General features: G+C 34.8%; 1 protein-coding gene across 1 annotated transcript; it reads left to right on the top strand.

The window, feature by feature from the left end:
- The first annotated feature begins 1,909 nt into the window (after positions 1-1,909).
- On the top strand, positions 1,910-23,600 carry LOC127835519 (uncharacterized). The gene is made up of 11 exons (XM_052361958.1): positions 1,910-4,601; positions 8,812-9,064; positions 9,675-9,862; positions 10,248-10,362; positions 10,902-10,974; positions 12,258-12,416; positions 13,015-13,130; positions 13,629-13,704; positions 14,371-14,508; positions 19,443-19,790; positions 23,377-23,600. The coding sequence occupies exons 1-11, from the start codon at positions 4,534-4,536 to the stop codon at positions 23,598-23,600; spliced, it is 1,758 nt and encodes a 585-aa protein (XP_052217918.1). The 5' UTR covers positions 1,910-4,533.
- Positions 23,601-24,060: the final 460 nt, after the last annotated feature.

The following is a 24,060-nucleotide window of genomic DNA, read 5'->3' as shown; positions in this document are numbered from 1 at the left end:
ACCAACTTAAGTTGGTATAAGACGGTTTAAAGTAAGTTTAAACTGCGCTTAATCTGTGAAAAACACACATTTAGCTCACTTAACGCTCAAACAAAAACCCACTTTTAACTCGCTTAAGAACAGGAAAAACCGACTTGATGTGTAGAAGCGGGTTTAAAAGCCAACAAAGAGAAGGAAAACACACTCACTTTTAACCCACTTAAGTTGGTTTAAGTTAGTTTTAGTTGGTTTAAGTTGTTATAAGAAGGTATAAGTGGGTTGGTTTATGTGAGTGAAATCCAGGTTTTACCTACAAAAAACCAAGTCGGTAAGCAAAAAGTGTGTTTAAAAGACACGCTTTAACCCAGTGCCAATACCGCAGGGTTTAACACGGTTTAAACACGGATTAAAACAGGGTTTTGCCCACTTTTTTGACAAGGGAGGCAGCCACGGCACATTGGCTTATTTCCCTCACAAGTACCCATTTATACACCTGGGTGGAGAGGAGCAAGCGTGGGATTAATTTTTTGCTCAGAAAAATACAGTGCCTGGGCGGGATTCGAACCAGGGACTTTTCGATCCCTAGACCAGCATCTTACCACTAGACCACTGTACTGTGAGCAACATTATTACTAGTAAACACATTAATACCAACAACTAAGATTTAAACAAAAAAATTTTTTTTTCTTAGTACAGAGCTGATCCACAGGTGGTTAGCGTGTGGCTATGATATTAATTAGTGTGATTATCATTTTGAATCTTCAGGTGTAAAGACACACTTTCGCATTGGACCAATGAAATCACTCGTGTGTTTAAAATGTCGGTTAGTTGAAAAGTATGTAAACAAAGGTTTCAAACGGCACTGGAAAGTTAGTTTTGATGCATAATGCAAAGACTAGCACGGTTAGAATGTTTTTTTCATACGTCTTATTGAATAATGGTATAAAGGTCCGTGAACTTAGCAGGGAAAATGCCCTTTACTCCGTGAAGATTTCATTCATTTATCCTGTCTGATCGATGTCAAGTAGGTCACGCGAGTTGTGTATCGTGTTTTTTCTTAAAAGTTGACCCAGCATTTGTAAAAATATTGCAAGACATGTACATTTCCAGAAAGAGAATTCATTTCTGCGTTGAATAAGACCAAGATCGTGAAAATTGATGAAGTTATGGCTGTTCAAAGCGATGTACCCCGTTTTCGGGTGATTTTTAGTTGGATACCTTGTTATATATATATATTTGATAGTGAAATTTTTTATTCAAAAAAGTTGATTGTTCGTTATAATATGATTATTTATCATTCAAAATGATGTTTTCACTAATTAATATCATAGCCGCACGCTACCACCTGTGAGCTGATCATACAACTAGAATAAAAACAGCCTGAATAGACTCCATAAGAAGGTACATACATATGTTAACGATCTTTGATAGTTGACGTTTATATATTCTAATAATTGCTTTCAAAGAAAACATTTCCTATATGGTCAATATATTAAAAAAAACACTAAATTATCTACAACACACAAATAAAACACATCTTCACATCTACTTATTTTATTGGCTTAGCTATGTGAAAAGCTCAATGATTCAAAAGAAATCTACAATTCCTCACTGAAAATGTGGCTTTCTTATATGCCTATTGATGATTGCCACTTAAAGGGGCCTTTTCACGTTGTTGTAAGTGGCCAAATTAAAAAAGAAAGTTATCTCAGATTCGCAAATTTTCGTTTTATTTATGATATTTGTGAGGTATTAGTACTACTGAACAATTATGCTCTAAAATAGCCGTTTTATGCATCTTTTGACAATTTAAAAACATGAAAATTATAAAGCGTTGCAACGCGAAACAATTGAATCATTTGGAAAGTTATGTTGTTGTTATATTTTGTGAAATAGCGAGGATTGCTTATATAAAGTAAAAAATACATTTTTTGGCATGAGCAAGGATGGCCGAGTGGTCTGAAGGGAAGACTTACATCCAGGACTCCAGAGGTCAGTGGTTCGAGCCCTGTTCAGGGTTACTTTTTTGTCTTCTTTTTTATTGTTTTCTTGTTTTTTTACTGGAGATTTTAATGACAAACTTTAATACATGCCAACATCTTTGAAACGACCCCTTAAATGCCTATACACATCTGGTCTCAAAATAGCAATCGTCGAATTTGAGCTGCAACGTTTTCACGTTTATTATCTTTTTATGCCCCCCTTCGAAGAAGAGGGGGTATATTGCTTTGCTCATGTCGGTCGGTCGGTCCGTCCACCAGGTGGTTGTCAGACGATAACTCAAGAACGCTTGGGCCTAGGATCATGAAACTTCATAGGTACACTGATCATGACTCGCAGATGACCCCTATTGATTTTGAGGTCACTAGGTCAAAGGTCACGGTGGCCCGAAATAGTAAAATGGTTTTTGAATGATAACTCAAGAACGCATACGCCTAGGATCATGAAACGTCATGGGTAGATTGATCATGACTCGCAGATGACCCATATTGATTTTGAGGTCACTAGGTCAAGGTCACGGTGACCCGAAATAGTAAAATGGCTTCCGGATGATAACTCAAGAATGCATACGCCTAGGACCATGAAACTTCATGGGTAGATTGATCATGACTCGCAGATGACCCCTATCGATTTTGAGGTCACTAGGCCAAAGGTCAAGGTCACGGTGACCCGAAATAGTAAAATGGTTTTCGGATCATAACTCAAGAACGCATATGCCTAGGATCATGAAACTTTACAGGTAGATTGATCATGACTCGCAGATGACTCCTATCGATTTTGAGGTCACAAGGTCAAAGGTCAAGGTCACGGTGACCCGAAATAGTAAAATGATTTTCGGATGATAACTCAAGAACGCTTTTGCCTAGGATCATGACACTTCATAGGTACATTGATCGTGACTCACAGATGACCCCTATTGATTTTCAGGTCACTAGGTCAAAGGTCAAGGTCACAGTGACAAAAAACGTATTCACGCAATGGCTGCCACTACAACGGACGGCCCATATGGGGGGCATGCATGTTTTACAAACAGCCCTTGTTTGGTCATAGCCGCCATAGCAGTCTGAAAAAATGTAAAAAAATCTTTCCAAACCATGCATCGAAATAGTATTAATAATAATAACTTGTAACTGATCCAAACAAGCATTGCGTGATTCCCTTGATGTAAATTCGGAAGTACCGAGTGCAGTGCTACAGCTTACATTAATAATAAGGATGCGGTATCCCTATTATTAGTTGTTTTAAGTCTTTTACATTTTAATCTTTTAAATTATTCAACAATGTCAAAATATGTCGTTCAAGCATTTATTTCACCCATCAACTACCGGAGTTTAGCTAATTTGCACTTTCTTTTATTTACGCTTGCTAAATTAGAGAACACATATAACATGGCAAGTTTATGTTCAAGTAAGTAAGCATGATTGTACATAACATCAGGAAAATTAACAACTTCATCCAATTGTAAATAGAGTTTAATGAAACCATGCATAAAGATATTTTATTAACCGCAACTAACATGTAACAGTAATAGCAAACTGTCATATGAACATTCATTTCACAACCGTCAGTAGAATAAATAAGATACTTTGCTAACAAACGTTTAAACCTTTGCACAGTTTTATGTGATGCACGATTTTCAACAGGTATTGTTTTATGTAAAAATGTAGATTGGTATTAATTATTTAATGCTTATTGGACTCTTATGTTATTGGTATTTAACAGGCTTTGAGGTCTGTAAGGTAAAATTCATGTTTTTTCTTTGTATGTCATCTTAATTACAAATCATTTTTCGGCATAAAAAAAAATAAGATGCGGAATGCATTTCATATTTGTTACCAAACTAACAATATCAACGTGTCTGATTATATGAAGAAAACACTTTAAAGGGACCTTTTCACGTTTAAGTAAATTGACAAAATTATAACAAATGTTTCAGAATCGCAAATTTTCGTTATAGTTATGATATTTGTGAGGAAAGAGTAATACAGAACATTTACCATTCTCTAAAATATCTATTACATGCATCTTTTGACGACTTAAAAACCTGAACATAATAAAGCGTTGCAACGCGAAACGATTTAATTATATGGAGAGTTCTGATGTTGTCGTTATATTGCGTGACACTACGAGGATTGCTTATATAGAGTATAAAATACAAAATCACAAAAAGGTCCCTTTAATTAGACATTTGAACTTGAAAATTGAGTAAAAATCTACCATACAAAAAGCAACAGCAGATATTCGGCTTTGCAATAGCTTTAACGGTACAATTTAGTAACAGTAATTTTTATTCTGTTTAATAAAGTTTCGCCCTTCTCAATTAAAGGAAAGTCATTTGTTACTCATGAAGATCTTTTTTCCCAAAATCGTATCCTTGTGTACATTGTAGAACGTCCAAACCACAACTACAAAGTGACGAAGACGGATCTAAAATGTGTGTAGGTTAAAATCGTTTATCGTCTGTATGCGCATCGGAAATTGCCATTGAAATAAATCGAGATTAACATACGCTATGCACGCCGTTAAAACGTAGAAAGTGTGAAATCTTTACGCATGACTTCAGATAAATTAGGCAAAAAAATTGGATCATTCTACTTTGAAAAAATTAAACGGGATTTAAGGTAATTCAAAGTTTTATCTATCATGGAATTACAATGTATGTATGAAATTGCCTACTTACTATTTCCAAAGACCTATAGATATAGTTATCTATAGGTCTTTGCTATTTCACTTATTTAAGAGTTATATGTTCATATAATATTACATTACGTAGAACACAAACAATCTTGTTAATGATGCAATTAAGGGAGGCATTCTTGTTAATAATAAATGAGCAAGCAACGACAACCACTGTTTTTCTTTTTGATATGCAAGTACATTTGTTTTATTCTAATGTTAATACAATCTAATGTATGCAGCATAAGTATGTGGTATTGTCAATGTTGATATAATTTACCGTTTTTCAGCTAAAATACAAATAATAAAGACTGAAACTGAAGTTAAGTACATGTGATTGAATGGTGTCTGGTGTTGTTCCAGTGTCTATTAAAAAAACAGTACTTATTGGGACCTTTTGACCGATTTTGGCATGTTTTGAAGTTTGTCATTAAATGCTTTATATTGATGAATGTAAACATTTTCTCTAAAAAGCTCCAGTAAAAAAAATCAAGAATACAATTTCAAAAAAGAAATCCTCAACAGGGATCGAACCACTGACCTCTGGAGTCCTGGCGTAAAAAGGCTCCCATTTAGACCCCTCGACCATCCTTCCGCATACAATGGAAGACGTATTTTATACTATATATAAGCAATCCTCGTAGTTTCACGAAATATAACGACAGCAGCAGAACTCTCCAAATTATTCAATCGTTCCGCGTTGCAACGCTTTATAATTTTCAGGTTTTTAAATCGTTAAAAGATGAATATAATGGCTATATTAGAGCATTGTAAATGTTCAGTATTACTGTTTCCTCACAAATATCATAACTAAATCGAAAAGTTGTGAATCTGTAACAACTTTTTAATTTTTTTGTCAATTTGCCAAAACGTGAAAAGGCCCCTTTAAGATATAAATGCCTAACACAACAAAATTCGTTCATTGTTGCTTAGTATGTCCATCTATCTGTATTTAAATGCAAATACAAGTTTGTCTTGCCAAAATATGTTCACAAGTCTCTAATTGCTTATGATGTAGATTAATACTTAAAATACACTTCTGTGTATGACTAGTCATCATAATTATCCCCACGCTTTTTGAAAAGCGTGGGTATATTGTGGTTATCTCTGCCGTCCGTCTGTTCGTCCTGGCCACTATCTCATCCTACACTATAAGCACTAGAACCTTGAAACTAACACACATGGTAGCTAGGAGCTGTGCGACCCTGCACTATTCGGAATTTTAATGTGACCCCTGGGTCAAAAGTTATGGGGGTTTGGGTGGGGCCAGGTCAGAGATTTTCACTTATTTTTATGCCCTCAGTAAGGTGCATTGGCCATAACTTTTGCAATACCGAAGATAGCAACTTGATATTTGGCATGCATGTGTATCTCATGGAGCTGCACATTTTGAATGGCTAAAGGTTAAGGTCAAGGTCATCCTTCAAGGTCAAAGGTAAAAAGAAAACAAATATAAGGGAAGTAATAAGCTTTAAAGGGAGGTAAGTAAATAACCTGCCTAATGATATAAAAAAATTAATAAATCAAAGCGGTGCATAGAGTTACAAAGTTGTGGCGCAGAGATGTATTTAGTATTGAATTGTTTGTGTTAACTCATCTGTGAAATGGTTTAGCTCATCCATCTAATGTTTATACAACGGATTATAAGATATTGGCGCAAAGGGACACATGTATATGAGAGAAGAGATAGAATGCAGTCAAGCATAAAAGCATGAGAAACTCATGGAATAGAGCCTCAAGAACCTATAACAGGGCTGAAACTTTCACTTTGTTCAATTACAATTTTAGACGCATTACTGAACATCTGTCAAAATGTTCAAGTGGGAAAAATGTGAGAAACAATTTAAAGCAAGATGGACTTTGAACAGGCACATCAAAGACAGACATGAAATTCAACATATTCATTGTTGTGTACAAGATTGCGATAGAAAATTTCTGAGACGCTACTATTTAGTCAACCATTTAACCTCAAAACATAACTTCCAAAACAGAAGCAAGAAGATTAACTATAAGAGAGCATGTTCAGCCATCTCATTAGTCATTCCAATTAAGATGACATGTACATAATTGACTACAGTGAAGTTATTTCATTAGATTTGTTAGGAGAGCAGGATGAGGAGGAGAAATTAGGGTATAGATTATCCCTCATGTTTTTTGGTTATTTTACATTAACTTCTTCATTTCTACACCGAATTACTTCAAATTTATACTGAGCATCTCTTATGATAATACGGTCAATCTCAACTATGCATGGCCCCATTACCAACCCTGCGGCGCCCCTGAGTCAAACATGCGGCATGGGGATACGCGTCGGCCTCTGCCGCGCAATTTCTAGTGTTATATTTTGTGACGATATGTGGATTGCTTATATAAAATATACAACCATCAAGAACAGTAACAACCCGGATTGCTAGGTGAATAAGGCGATCTTTAATTAATACGAAGGTCAGTTATTTGCGCCCTAGTGGGTAGGCATTTGTTCTTATTTCTCTCTAAATGTCTGTTTTTGTATTATCGAGGAGGTCTTGAGTAACGATGTTAACAATTACCAATTGAAAGCAATTAATGACGAACTTCAAATGTGCCAAACTCTGTGAACACGCCCCGTGAATATGTTATTTGATTGTGAGAATTTCTTTGAATTATGCATAATTACATTGCAAGCGTATTGTGTAAATTTAGATGTACCAATCCTTATATTCATTTTGAAAGAGGACGATTGTGTATTGTATACAGAGATCAAAAACATCGAGTCGGTCATTTATGTAAGCAAAATCAACGAGTCTGACATTAATGTAAGCAAAATCAACAAGTATGTCCATGAAGGCAAAATCAACGATTATGTCCTTCATGTAAGCAAAATCAACAAGTATGTCATTCATGTAAGCAAAATCAACGTGTATGTCATTCATGCAAGCAAAATCAACGAGTCTGTCATTAATGTAAGCAAAATCAACGAGTATGTTCTTCATGTAAGCAAAATCAACGAGTATGTCATTCATGTAAGCAAAATCATCGAGTATGTTCTTCATGTAAGCAAAATCAACGAGTCTGTCATTAATGTAAGCAAAATCAACGAGTACATGTATGTCATTCATGTAAGCAAAATCAACGAGTATGTCATTCATGTAAACAAACTCAACGAATAATCGGCTACGTGATTAATTTCACTCTCTTTCTTAAATAAACTTCTTTTATTAATATTAAAAGAAATACATTCCTAATTGTTTGCGTAATACACCCACCATGGTCAGTTAAAAAACACACCTGATATTGATGAAATTACTATTTTGTTAAAGTCTTTTCTATATTATTTTTTTTCTCATTTTCAAATAACATAATCTCTGTTCTGCTTTATTTTGCTTTGTTGTGTTTGGGATTATAAATGATACCCCGTTGAATCATCATGGTATGTAATAATTGGTTCATATTTATTACTTGTCTTATGTTTCACTTTGTATTGTTGGGTTGTTAGCAAAAACCCATGTAGGCCTTTTATTATGAATACAAGTGCAAAGTTCAAGTTTTCGAAATTCAAATCATTTCCTTCATTAGCATATTGCCGATTTAAAGTAAGGCAAATTTTTATTTTATTTTTTGGCCGGGGGGGGGGGTGGGGGCATACATATACATAGCATGATATATTCAATTGAAAATACATGTACTAATTTATTCACATAACTTATGCTATTTTATTATTTAAATTCAATTTAATATTTTATTTATTTTAATTATTCTTGGTCATTAACATTGTCAACTTAATAACCCAGTTTAAGTATATTGTCATACCGAACTAGACTTATTTGGACATGAATTAATGTTTAGATTTTCATTACTTTTTCATCAAGCTTATGACGATGTCATATTGAATTGCACACATTATCAAGACGCTCTCTCCAACCACCAACAACCAACAATTTAACGTCGTAATAAATAGTTTGTAATTAATGCCAGCAATAAAAAGAGCTGGTGTTATATTCAGCAAACAAATATGTCGCAAAGTACAATGACAAAGAAGTAGTTGATAGATTTGAAAACATGGTATAATAAAACGCTCAAAACTATATAAATGATTCCGTGGCATGATTTGCTGAATATAACATCTGCAAAATGGACGATTTTCTCAAATTCATTGAATGTACTTGAATATTTCAGATACGTTTATTGTTTCATTTTAAAGACATTTCAAACAGAGGCATTTAATCTCTTTTCGACAAACGTAATGGAGACAAAAGCAGCAGAACAAAAACAATTCCAAAGCGTTGAAGAAACTGAAGCAGATTCGATAGGAACAAGTCATGCCCAAGATCAAATGGTCACTACCGATCCGAAATATATCACAATGATCCACGTTGACAGTGCATCCACAGCCTCAACGTCGGAGCAATGTGGGATTAGCGTTGAGAGTGTAAGCAGAAATTAGTGTTATCATTTATTTTAAATTAGAATATTTACCTACCAATATTTATTCAAATTTGCAAATATAACAATATCCAGTTAAACTGTCGATACAAGTATAACATTATCCAGTAATACTGCCTAGTAATACTGTGTTTAACTTAAAAGTAAACCGTTTTGACCATCTAATAAAATGTTCGTTTTCAGAGATACACTGTCTAAACGCTTAGTGTGTTTCAGCGTTACAATGCCATGTTATATTATTAATGTAAAAGCCAGTGTTACTTGTCAAGTGATACTTTTATACCAGTGTTACATGTTCTATGTATACTGCTTATGTAAGATTGACAAGGTCTAGTCTAACTATCTTTACATGCGTAAAATTATCTGCCTAAACTTTTTACGTTAGTCATGTTACTGTCTAGTTGTACTGTCGTATCAAGTGTTGCATGGTCCATTTATATATTGTGTTTATTAAACTGTCTTATTGTTCGGTCTATACCATAAAATTATTGACTTGTAATACATACAATATGTCAGTGTTACACTGTTTAGTAATTCTGTAAACGTCTATTTATATAACGCTCTTAAATTATTTTTAATATTTACATTATGTTAAGCAGACAGTGGAACCGGATCAAAAGACCACCATTCTAATTACCCACGTTAATCAGACGGACACACAGGCTGGTGAGTACTTTGGCGCCACCCTGTACACGTACAAGCGGCCACCAGGGGAACAGTTTGAGTACCAGCACCTACTGAAGAATATCAAGGATGGATATCCTGCACAAATAATGAAAATTTGGTATTTGTACTTCGTAAATCTTTGTACTAGCGAATTAAACGTACATAACGTTCAGTTGAAATGTCCTCTTATGTTAAAATTATAATCGGCGTCTGTAACAAGACTCCTTGTGCAAATTCCTCGATATACATTACATAAATCGCGGAGTTGAATATATTCGATATACATTACATAAATCGCGGAGTTGAATATATTTGGCTTTCATTTAATCTTGTATTTATTTATTAGTGAAATATTGAAGTAATTGTTAAATTGAATATCCACTATTTTTAAGTAATTTTAAGCATAGTTAAGTTACCAAAATTGAGACTAGTGTTACACAGACAATATTTCTCGGTATTGCCCTGAAAACAAACAAATATCCCCTTCTGTTGTTGGTTTCCAGTGAAGGTGACGAGCTGGTTCTGAATTACAAATTTACACCGGAACTTGAACACACAGAGGTGCTCAATAGTTTTCGAAGCGGCGTTATCGTCGATGGAAAATCGCGTTTCTGTCTGGTAAGCTCGTTGTATAATTAATTAACTACTGCTTTTTATGGATTTTAACCGTCGTACAATACTAGATGACGGCATCAAGAAAAATCTGATAATGTCTTATAAAATTTCACTATTTCTAGATTTTGTGATATTCTAAATCTACTTGTTTTGTAAGTTTTCTAATTAGTGTTGCTCAGAGTAATGAATTAATGTAACATGTGCAGTCCCAGCTTCATATTTTGTAAATTAAATGTTGCGTTTTATGTATTGTTCTGTCTTATGTAGGCAAAATATCACTGTCTTTGAATGAAGCACTACCAGTTGAAAGATAAGGAGAATTTCTCTCCCAATAATGTCTCTTGAGTTCCAGTTTTTTCTATTATAAAAATAACTAACGAAACTTAATATTTATGCGTTTCGTCCATGTTTATCTTCAACGTGTGCAGTAGACACGAACTGACCAGAACTTTGAGTAAAAAACTATGTCTTGTATAAATATGTTCGTACTAAGTGTAAAATATGTTTTCCCGTGGACTAATTCTACATGTGTATTATGCCAGGTTTTAAAAAGAAGTGGACATGAGTTCTGGTATGAAACCTGTGCAATCCTGACTCCCAATCATGATCACCATGGTAAGTTATAAACCGTTATACTGCATACATGTGGTTTTGTTTATTATAAAGGACATGTTAACAGTATTTTACTGTGACAACACTCAAAAGTCAAGTCCTTAAAACGTTAATTCAAAGCATTCATAAACTAATAAAACTCTCATTATATTGTTTGTTGCAAAACCTTGTCACTCCGATATAATACTTATTCTGTTGAACAAACACAAAACGCAAGTGTGTCATTAACGTACTAAAGTTATTTTCGAAACATCACAACTCAGTCCAGTTTTACTTTATCTTATCAATATGGTTACCAATCGAGGAATAAGAACTGACACAAGATATGTACATTTATACAGATTTACTGTGAACCTGCTCCTTAAAGATTTTTTATTTATATCTTTTTATAATATTTCAATGAAATACAAGTGAATGAATTAATTATATCCACGAAATGAAGACAATAAATAACAAAACCGATAGTACAAAGATGAACATAGAATAGTACAAGTTATAAATGATCTGAACTCAACGAATCAGCGTCTGCTTAAATGCACATGTTCAGATGTTTGCTTTAATTTAAATTGAAAGTACGTTTCAATTATAATATATTACTTAGCACAATAATTTTAAAGGGGCCCTTTCACAGATTTTGGCATTTTTTAACATATTCATTAAATGCTTTATATCGATAAATGTAAACATTGTATCGTAAAAGCTCCAGTAAAAAAATCAAGAATAAAATTAAAAAAAGGAAAAGAACATTGTCCGGACTAGGTTTCGAACCAGTGACCCCTGGAGTCCTGCCAGAGTCCTGAAGTAAAAACGCTTTAGCCTACTGAGCTATTCCGCCGATTACACTAGTTGATGTATTTTATACCTTATATAAGCAATCTTCGTAGTTTCACAAAATCTAATGACAAAAACAGAACTCTCCAAATTATTTAATCGTATCGCGTTGCAACGCTTTATAATTTTTAGGTTTTAAAATCGTCAAAAGATGCATATAATGGCTATATTAGACCACGGTAAATGTTCAGTATTACTGTTTTCCTCACAAATATCATAACTAAAACGAAAATTTGCGAATCTGAAACAACTTTTTTCAATTTTGTCAATTTACCAAAGCGTGAAAAGATCCCTTTAATAATAATAATAATACTAAATGGTCACGCTATTACAATCAATTTAGTTGATAAAGCAAACGTTCCAGTCGTAAAACACAATGTACAAAGCTTAAGCGCTAACTCTTTTGTGTTTAAATATTACAGTAAAATATGTGTTACTGTTCTTTTATTTTTCAGATCACGATTTTCCCCCGATAGTGACTAATCCGAAATTTAATGAAGTAAAGTACATTAAGTTATTGGCCAAAAAATTTTTATTTTCCATGAAAGGATCTATGGAATACATGTTCATTGACAAAACCGGAATTCAAGGAGTACCTATGCCTCAACCTTCTCGTAAGAAACTTTTACATTTTTTGTATCAATATATATTGTACAGGCAGACATGATTTTATTGATATGTACCATACAAAGATATGGTCTGTGCAAGAAAGTGTAGATAAAAAAAAAACTTGCTTCAAGATCAAATCACAAAGAAAACTCATAACATCAAGGAAACATATTTTTTCTTTGTTTTGCATTGCAAATCGGATTTTATTTTGAAGTGTTTATTTTTCGAATGTACTGCTACGTTTTGTATTAACAGAGAACGGTAAGGGCATGGGTTTATAGTTTTATTATGTACTAGACTCATCTTCAACTGACTTTGATGTTAACCACCCACACCCGATCATCCCCGATATAACTCGCCCGTTAAAATTCGGCGCAGTATGCAGCCACGGCATATTGGGTATTTCCCTCACAGGTACCCATTTATGCTCCTGTATGGAGAGGAGCAAGCGCGGATTTTGTTTTGCTCATGAACATTCCGTTGTCTGAGCGGGATTCGAACCAGGGACCTTCCGACCAGCATCCTACCACTAGACCACGGTCCCAGGTTAACCTTATTAACCTTAACTTTAAAGTTCACTGTCGTTCATTGATTTTATTGCAGCTTATGTCAATATGACACGCAAATTCTCGTTCCCATTGGATTTCACAGCAGCCTTGTCTGGTATGGATGGACAATCGTATGTGCGCATAGATGATCAAAGAAATATAGTCATATCGGTAAAAGGTTTCATTACTGCGTTAAGGGCACATGTCAATTCAAATATTGTTATTATTTGATTAAAACAATATTGTTAAAAGACATGGTAAGAGATTAGTATAAAATGTATACTAAGGTAAAATATAACACGATATTGAGATAATTGTGGGTCGAAAAGGTGTTTTTTTCTTATTTATAATCCAATACAACATAACAAAAGGTATTTACAATATAAAGCATATACACACAACATGTTATATTATAATCATAAGATATTGCAAGATACATTATATGTTTGTGCTGACGTGAACACTACATCATGTGCTTTCTTGCTTGAAAAAAAATGCAAATGCTTATATTCAGTCTAAATAGAGTTTTTGTACATATTCAAGTATTGCTATATGCAGTGGTGTTTCGCTGAATGTTTACATAATATTCCGAGAAAGACCAAATTGAATATTGTCCGTTAAAATTGCTATGATGGTGACAGAACCTCATAATTTAAATGTTATATTTAGGATGAATCCAACTGCACGTTTTTCAAGTATGAAAGGATTGGACACGACTACAAATTCTATGTCGGCAAGATTGCGGGCAAGTCTAGCATTCTTTACTAGTCACAAAATATTAAATATATCTGTTTCGATGTAAAAAATCATAAGAAGGAGATATGCACGGGTTAAGATTTACAGATTGACATATTTCGAAGTTATTGTCATACATACCAATTAAATTGTATTTTTACGAGATATTTGAGTCCCCATGTTTCTTAGCTCGAGCCACAAATAAACAAATATTTGATCAACCGGCCAGACAAAATATAAGGGTCAGGTTAATGCAGTTATCATAGATTCCGAATGTCCTTTAAGCAAATTTTCGAAAAATTAAATTATATCTTCCAACGTTAACTTTTGAAGATAACTGCTAACGCAGCGAAATATGCTCGTTTCATTTGGTTAATGGCATTTATTTGATTGCAATTGTTTGAAGAGCATTAAGCAATCTTGTGTAAATTTTGCATCAATGAATATGAGTAGAATGTGAACTGTGATACTAATTTGTTCACTGTAAATTCAAGTTTTATGATTCGAAGCAAGCGTTGTTAATTTGTTTGAAATTGTAAGGAGTGCATTCAAATACAACAAAGCCCTATTAAAAGCGAAGTGCAAGACAGTATTTAAATGTTATGGTCATTTTCATTTAAATTGGACGAAGGACATTATTGATGAATTTTAATATACATGTCATTTTATTTTGCAGCAAGCTTCTTTCTGTCGTATGACAAAAAATTAAAGAGCTTTGCCATGTCAACTATCAAACCATCGGCCAACAGTATTATTTATATAGATGTTGGAACCCCAACTTGTCTGTCTTCAGACAACCTAGAGATTGACGATGGTACGTGATGTTCTTTTGGATTAAAAGTTGATATAAAAACAAATAGCTAGTAACAAATTCTTACAGCGTTATAAATATAATAATGAAATTAAAACGAAAATATATATGAAATTAAAAGACTGATTACAGTATAAATGTTGTGAAAGTCATGATTCATAAGATGAAAACATCCTTAATGTAGGGAATATTTAATCTGAAAGCGACCATACTTAAACAATATATCACCTTTTTATAACGATTTATAATTATATTAGTCTTCGAACATGCGCTCATTTAATGAGTGTATCCTACTAAAATTGTATTATTATTTCAAAATATGTGCTCATACCCACCAGACATGACGCAACAATACAACATATAGGTAATTTTATGAAATTAAAATTATCAAAATAATGTGTACAAATGTTTGTTATTAAGAGGCACAACATCGTCCCTCTTCATAGAAAAAAATTGTTTTCGAACTTATACAAATGTTAAGTGCATTTATTCTTCCAGGTAACGACAATGAAGGCGTCAATATGCGTCCATTTCCTTGTTGTTGTTTTATGTAAAAAAAAATGTTCTTCGGATGCTAAGAAATGACACCCGATGTTTTATAGACGGACGTGAAACATACATCGATCAAAGATTTGTGTGTAGTGAAGTTTTTATTTAGACATGCAAAACGTAAAAATGCGCATTCATCTTACGAAATAAATGTATTGTATACCGACTGAAGAAAACGCTTACGCCAGAATGCACCAGAAAGACAACAGTTAAGACAAATGTTCCAATATGTCGTTCTAGTTGGCAATTTGTCGTTCTTTCGTATTGGGTAATTGGCGACCCTCTACGCCGCCAACGCGCCAACACAAAATAACAAGGCCAATTCACCCGTCCAAAGGATGAAATGACGACATATATCATGTGTCATAATGGTTGTATCGGCGCCATTTTTATCATTCTAGCGGATTTATTTCTTTTTTTGTCCTGTCTAGCAGGCGAGTGTGAAGTTCGCCAATCGCGACAACTGTTCTACATAATACTGATATATTCGTCATAAATAAAAGACTGTCAGTGTTAATATTATACACTATTTTGAAATTTAATATCATTAAACTAACGTTTTCGAGCTATTAAGATTTCATGTTAAAAATCATTATAAATTACATCAAAATCTGAAAGTTGTTTGCGTTTCGCCTGTTAATTTGTAACACTGGTGTTTAAATGGCCGTTTATACATAAGAATAATGTAAATGTTTAAGCAACTAACAGTAATTGTGATGAACAAAAAACAATAGACGACTGTGCTATTTCTGTATACATTTAATACTGTGTAATATGGCCTGTCTACACCCTGGATTGTCGTTTCGTTGCTGTTCTTTATGATGCTTCTTTTTTCAAATCTTTTAATAAAAAGGAATTTAGTTGCAATTTGTATTTATTTCATTCCATCATGCCTCAGAATTTTGTTGTGAGTAATTAAAAAATTGTAATCATCGCGAATTTAAATTCTCTTTCATTGCTATTGAATTAGAATAGAACTTTTATGAGATTAATTTTTATTTACACCTGGTCGAGGTAATTGACGTAATAAACTAAAGAAATATTGTTTGTTTAAAAACGTCTATGGTTTTCAAACTTATTGTAGAAATGATCCTGCCTTTAAATCATTGTGCAGCGTTTACTAAATTCAGGTGTGGTGTAGCACCACTTAGGATCGGGCGTTATGAAAATTTATATGTCAATGATCGCAAATGTTCATTCTGTGACTCGATTGAAGATGAGTCTCATGTTTTGTTTCAGTGTTCTGTGTACACATATTACAGATGTTCTTACCAAGAAAGCCTGTATAGTTAATCCAAACTTTGAAAATAGGTCATTGTTAGAGAAAACTATTTTGGTGTTTTCCGACCCACTTTTGATAAGAATAACTGCCAAATCCTGTTTTGAAATTTTTAAATTGCGCTCATTTTATCTATGTAAATAACTAGATAGAGGATTTTTAACAACCTGGTCAACTGGTATTTTATTCAACTGTGTGTTATACTATGTATTGTAATCTTTGCGTAATTGTCTTCATTATGGTTGTAGAGATGAATAGTTGGTTTTAATGTTGTATAGTTAACTGTTGCTCTTCATTTCTCACCAATATAAACTGGAAAACTATGAAGTATCGATAGCTGACTTGTGTCTTTACACTTTCTTCTTCAACGTCAAATTCTTAAATTATCCATTGTTGTATTTAGTACCATTATACTGTCAAGTAGTCTTATTTAGGCCAATAATCTCCTTTGTCAGGCATCACTTTATTTTCCAATTTTCCTACTCTGTACAAATATTAGCAATGGTTAGTTGGTTTAATTGTACAGACAATATGTTGATATTTATGTATATTAAAGTCCCTTTATAAGGCTTTTCTATAGTGGTCATATGCAATGTATCCATTTTATGAATCTAAAAATACATTTTTACAGTACATTGTATAGGCTGGGACTTCAATAATGCACTAAACTTGCTTTTTAGCGCATTTGAATGTAAATGAAGGAAAGGTGACTCTTCAGGGCTTACAAAGTAGATGTTTTAACGATAGGGTTTAAAGAGTTACTTCCCTTCAATCGGATATAGAGCAATTGTCTACATTCTGATAACTGATTGAAGTTTATAATAGGTTAGACGTACATATTATTACCACTAATCTTCTTATCATGGTATGCCATGATGGTTTATTGATCTTTCTAGTTGGTTAACTGTCTGTACAATAATGTCACAATTATCAATGTTGGATAATATACAGCAACAAATGTGTATAACAATGGGTAAGATTGTTGGTGGTAGTATAGCTTTTAACATGTATATTGATTGTCATGTAAAGAACATTGATACACAGAATAAGTCTCTTATAAATCATTTTATGAATGGCCAATATTTTATCTTAATGCTTTATAGACGCAAAATTGTGAAAATTGTAAATATTGGCTGAGACTATAATAATAAACTATATTTCCTATATGGAATTGCTTAATTTCTTGGCTATTTGTGATGTTTGACTCGTCATTCAAATGGTTTACAACTGAATATTTTGCAATGACAGTACTTAGTAATGTTTGACTCGCCATTCAAATGGGTTGCAACACAATTGTTTGCAATGACTGTACTTAGTGGGGTTTGACTCGTCATTCAATTAGTTTACAACACAATGTGTTGCAATGACAGTACTTAGTGGTGTTTGACTCGTCATTCAAATGGTTTACAACTCAATGTTTTGCAATGACAGTACTTAGTGATATTTGACTCGTAATTCAATAAGTTTACAACACAATGTTTTGCAATGACAGTACAACGACGGTGATTGGAATGTATCCAAGTATCTTTCGGAAAAGTGTCTGGAATTAATCCGCTTAAAAGATAAATAATTTGATGCATTTAAACAACACTAAAATCAGATATAGTAAAATGGCTGAAACATTAGAACGTTCATTTGTTATTAAAGATCAACGCGTTTATTGCATAAACAATTGACATTTTAACTGTTTTTAACATTCAACTAAATTCAAGATATATATCTCCATTAGAGGTTGTTTAAATACCTGTGAGTATTCAGAGAAAACACTTGAAAATCAATTATATAAAATCTTCGTATTTTTGTGGAATGTAAGAGAATATTTATACGTCATCGTTGTAACACCACCAAGATCAGATTTTCATATGCCAGAAATAAACATTGCTGCCTTAAAAAGGAGGCAAAAGGCGAGTATTATTTCAACATGGATGGATTCTTTACCTATTTAAAGCATTCTTTGAAAACTGCATATAACATTTAATGCTAATTACTCTTGTGATTTGAATTCGCCGATTCTGTTTAAACGCTTGATTGTGCTTATACTGCACTCAGAAAAAAAGATCATTGGCTTGAAGCGTTTTAAAAGGCTTTGACATGTTCAACCACGTAACCGGTTTGTTTTTTAATTAATTTTTTTTTATGACACCATATCGAACTAGAATGTTTAATTAAATGGTTGATTGCTGAAATCATCCAGATTCTAGGTGCAAAAAGCAATTAAACCTATATTTAAAAGAAGATGACAAGAAAGATCCGTCAAATTAAAATGAATCACCCTTGTGAATACCATTTCAAACAAAATGCGACACAAATTTGATTATCAAATCCAAAATTAAAGACATATTTACACCAAAACCACAGATTACACGAACAGTTAGTTACCAATAACCGCATCATAGTATCAGCAATCTTATCTTATTTCGTATAATATACCGTTCTGTACTGAAGAATTCTTTGTGTACAGTTTTATGCAAGACGAAAACTATCAATGTTTATGCTTTCTTAACTTCATCGGAAACAATTGGGGGACAAATGTTTTTCCTTTATATTTTATTTGGTTTATTAGGCAATATACGTGATTTACTCTTTGTACGTCATAATTTCTATCACACAGTGCATAGTTGTGAATGTAAATTGACATTTTGTTAGTTGGTTATATAAGCAATGCAATACAAGTTATGAAAATATATTTCGTTTTCTGTTCTAACTGTAATTGGCATTTACTCGGTAATACCTTATTAACCACCTTAAACGATACTAAAATTTGGCTCGTCTCTGCTATGCTTAGACAACTAAGAACTAATCTTCATCAATTACTTGCTTATTCGATACCAGTTCTTTATTCCAAAAACAGAAATTCTGATGGTCGAAACCTAGGGTTGCTGTAAATAAATAGTCGAAATGGTTACGGTCATTGATATGCTCTTTGTTTCTTATTTATGTTGAGAAATCAATAATTAAGAGATGTTTATACATCTATGAACCTGAAGCGAGAATTATCTTGAAAAAAAAGAGATAAATACTAGAAGTTCTTAATAATTTTTCATTATTTATTTATCATCAATTTATCATCATTCCCATTATTTGAAATGGAAATGAATATGATCCTCAGAGCAACTGATAGAGAAACACGACTGTCACTTACCAAGGCAGGCATCCGTCTACCAGCCAGCAAATGATAGCCAGATCACAAGCCTGCTACAAGAGGAAAGACAATGTGAGATAAAGGTCGATCTCCAACCGAAACTCGTATTGCCAGATGTTTTTCAAACAAACCAACGCCCTGACATAGTCATCTGGTCAACATCTCGAAAGAAGATGATACTCCTGGAACTAACTGTCCATTGGGAAGAAAGAACTGATAAGGCAAATGAAAGGAAACGGTCAAATTACCAAGAACTGGCAGATATGTGCATGGAGAGAGAGTACATAACCTGGATCTTCCCTCTAGAAGTAGAATGTAGGTGCTGTACAATCCGTGTGGACACAGGAACCTACATACTTTATCTCTCGCCCATGCACTCTGGCTCCGTTGACATGACATACCCAACATGACAAAAATAAAAATAAAAAGAGAATGGTGACGGTATTTGTTGTTGTTGTTTCGCCTACTGTAGCGTAGGTGATGTTTTCTTGTAGTGTAGTGTAAGTTTTTTCCTTGCATGCCTGTGCCTTGTTACGTTGACGTTGAATTGTAACCCTTGTATTGCTAACCTGCACGTATTACCCTTGTCACAATGAGGGTCAGATCGAATTAGAGGGATGGTCAGCATTAACATCCCAGATTTATTCCCTCCTGACCAAAATGCACTAATACATATAATAACCATCTGTGTAACCATTAGCAATATAGACAGGAAGAAGAACGTGCGCTCTCTCTCTCTCTAGAGGGACGAGAATGAGAGAGAGAGAGAGAGAGAGAGGAGGAGAGAGAAGAGAGAGAGAGAGCAGTGAGCGAGAGAGAGAGTAGACGATGAGATGAGAAGATGCGGAGAGAGAGAGTGAGAGAGAGAGAGATACGATCATAAGAGCCAGAAAGCGCGATCACTCCCTCTCCCTCCCTCCCTCCCTCCCTCCCTCTCTCTCTCTCTCTCTCTCTCTCAAAAACAAACCAATATAAAGGCGCGTGAAAATTGTCTCCCAAAGAAAGAAAGTGTAGAACCAGATGTTTTCCTCCCTGTACCCCCAACAAACAACCAGTCATCTCGGTCCAACCACACAAACGCAGCCCCTTTTCTACTGTATTAAACTAAAATACCTTTCAAAACTATTCTGACCCTTGCAACACCATTAAAACACCTGACAATATCCAATAGCACAACAGAGAGAGCCCATGTGAATTTACACCAAGACACAGGGCAGTAGAGTAATATCTGTACTAATCTATGTTTATGTATTAACTAGTCCTCCGCGAGGGACGTTAAACGGGGGTTCAGTGTATCGGTGCTGTACACCGGGCACTTAAAAGAACCAGGGGCGCCTCTGGAATCGGGGCGCCCTCTGTATCCCGCTCGAACCCCCACTAACATCTCTTGAGGCGTAGAGCACAAAAACCACACACAAACTATAAGGAATTAACATTAATGCCAATAAGGATAATGCTAATCTAGAGATAATAGGAATACTGCAAAAACCATTTCGATAAATGGCAAACCACTACATAATCCATTAAAAAAAAGCATCTAGTCACATTAAGGTCTCATTGGCCATCGTGCTCTGATGTATAATATGACCTTGATTTTCTCCCCTGGAGGGTCACAGGGGCAGGTCGATACATCTGTAGTCGCGAAGACGCTGGACGACCTGTAAATAAATCTCAAATACACACACACACCCCAAGTTGGTCATTTCTCCTGCGGATGCGAGCGGTTCAACATCTGAAGAAAGGATACGGTACGCTAAAGAACATTTCTCTGGAGTAATTATGTTGACTTCAAACGGTGCCCGGGCTGCAGAGTTCCTGTTGCAAGTTGAGAGGGTCTAAAGAGGGTTGGAGTCTACGGAACTCGTACTAGGTGGTGGAAGTTTCACCTAGGGCCTTGGGTTGACGAATAGCTAAAGCTTTATTGAAGGAAACGGTCCCCTGTTTGTCGCACTGTAAATATTCGTGGCGACTTGATCACATTTTAAATTTTATTTTCTGATCAAAAGGCAGACAACCTGATGAAAATCATTAAATTATATTTTTATTTTGTAATTGGCTTTCCGAGGGATTCGGAAGGCACATAGGCATTGTAAGGCCGCGCACATAGCGATCGGTGGCGGCCGTAGGGAAGAGGCCGGTTTGTGCTACATAATTTGGTGGTAGCGGTGGGATAGGTTACAGAAACCTATCGACAGTTCAAACCTGTCAGCCTTGGCCTCAAAATGGCTGACGGTAGGGAAGCAATTCTTTTCGAAGAATTGGAATCGATGAGGCGGGACAATCAAGCCTTCGCTGCAAAATGTGACACGTTAGCTTTGGAGAGACAACTTGAGTTATTAAAGCGTAACACCATGCGGACTGTCTTGTGTACTCCTGTTCGCAAAAGAAAGACTCCTATTACTCAACCAAAGCAAAATTATTTTGAAGGAAACGTCACATTGAATTAGAATCAATAGAAACCTTCAAGTATTGACAGGGCAGCCACAAATGACGGTCAATCATCGTGGTATGATTATAAAGCGCACTTTGAAACATGCGCTGAGAGAAATCATTGATTGACTACAACGATAAGGGATTGCGTTTGGCAGTGTCGAGCGTTTATTTCCTTCTTTACCTAGTACCGGGGAACGGTACCTTTCCCAAAGCCTACCAGAGGCTTCCCAATTTTAGCACCGGACCTTTCCCAATCTCGATATCTACCGTTCCGAACGATTCTTAGTGCCGTTCCCAATAGCCAGTGCCTTTTATTTTCGCTGGAAATATATTTTTATATTGTCGAGCCTTTCATTTTTGGCCATTTATTTTCGCCGGACATTGTTGCGTAGAAAGTAAACAAAACTTTTCAAAGGGGCGCAACTCTTACCGCTGTGTAAAATGTGACTGGATTACATAACCGCGACGAGTGATCGATATTTTCCGTGAAAGAACTACATCGTAAAGGCCAGTCTTCCTTACATCAATGAACTTTCTCAACACTAATTTTTGTTGACATTTAAAAAAAAAACGAAACCGTATTGAGTTAAATGCGCATATTACTTAAGATCTATGTATAGTTTTTTAAGTGTCAAATCCGGACAGTAACTATTCGGATACGGATATTAACAAATAAAACTTTTACATAAAATTAAAAATAATGGGTGTAAAATACTTTAGTTATTTACAACATATACATAAGCATTTTATGGCGTATGATCTTAATATCTTATTGGATGATAATAAAAAAATCAAAACAAAATATAAGACTTACCTTTGAAAATTATTGTTAAAGCATTCCACTCTAAAAACTCATTTTGGTTATGTGTGACTATTCTCACTGTCTATTGTTAAAAGATGTCAAACCAGTACAAGTTCCATTGTTGTTGTTTTTGTTTAGTTTTTAAGTTTTTAATTTAAATCACATGAAACAATGCAGGGCTTGTAAGACTTTTAAGGGCTAAAACAAAATTATTAATATTATTTTTTATGCAACCTCAGTGCTTATGCCTATCACTGGAAGATATTTTTTCCAATTGACAGGCACATTCCTACTAAAATGGCAATAACACAATTTTCACATGACATGATTCGATAGTCAAAATATCATCACTTGTAGTTTTTTCTGTTAAAACCTAGAGTTTAAAATGCTTTGTGGTGTAGAATATAGCCCCTAATGATATATAACATGCATTTTAAAGGTTCCCAATTCATGAATTTTGCGACCCGAATTTTTCCCAATTCATTGATTTCGCGACTCGCTTTTTTCCCAATTTGAAGATTTCACGACTCGAAAAAATCCCAATTGTAGGGGTACAGGTACCTTTCCCCTTTGGGGAAAAAACGCTGGTGTCATTGAGTGACCCAGCGCAAGGAGTATTGGAAAACCTGGCACAGAATGCCATAGATTATGGCTCATTGTTGCAAGCTTTGAAAGAACGCTTTTCACCTCCTTACCAAACGGAACTGCACAAAGTGCAGTTACGTGATCGCAGACAGAAAGCATCGGAGACGCTGAGAAGGCTGGGGCACGACATTTACGGATTAACAAACATGGCATACCCCTTAGCATCAGCAGATATGAAAGAAACATTGGCAAAAGAGCAGTTTCTTGATGCTCTTCATAGTGCGGACATGAGACTACGTATCTAACAGGCTCGATCAGCAAGCCTTAATGATGCCATCATACACGCTTTGGAGCTTGAAGCATTTAGTCGAGCGGAAAGGGCGAAGTCCGATTGCTATGTTGCTGCGGTATCTACATATGTCGATACATCAACGAAGCAGATTGATCAGCTTCATAAGATGGTAGATATGCTCGAAAAATGGTTTGACCTGTTCATGAGTGCCACGAATACCTCACAGCCTAGATACGGTTCAGGGTCGCAAAACATGGAACGACGGTGTTATACATGCGGCTCAAAGTTTCGCCTGAGAAGGCAGTAACCTGATAATAGACATGGGCCTCGCTATAAAGAAACGACGACCGTAGGAAAGCCGAGTGTCTGACGCAAACGTCACTTTCCGGGAAAGGCCTTTATTGAAGCATTTAAAGGTTGCTGGTACAACCGTGTTTGATAGTCATGTTTCTCAATCGGCCCATGCAGAATGT

The sequence above is a fragment of the Dreissena polymorpha genome, chromosome 6 (assembly GCF_020536995.1).
Source record: "Dreissena polymorpha isolate Duluth1 chromosome 6, UMN_Dpol_1.0, whole genome shotgun sequence".
NCBI classification, from domain to species: domain Eukaryota; kingdom Metazoa; phylum Mollusca; class Bivalvia; order Myida; family Dreissenidae; genus Dreissena; species Dreissena polymorpha.
Note: the sequence above shows the minus strand (reverse complement) of the source record. Positions and strands in the feature narration are given on the sequence as shown.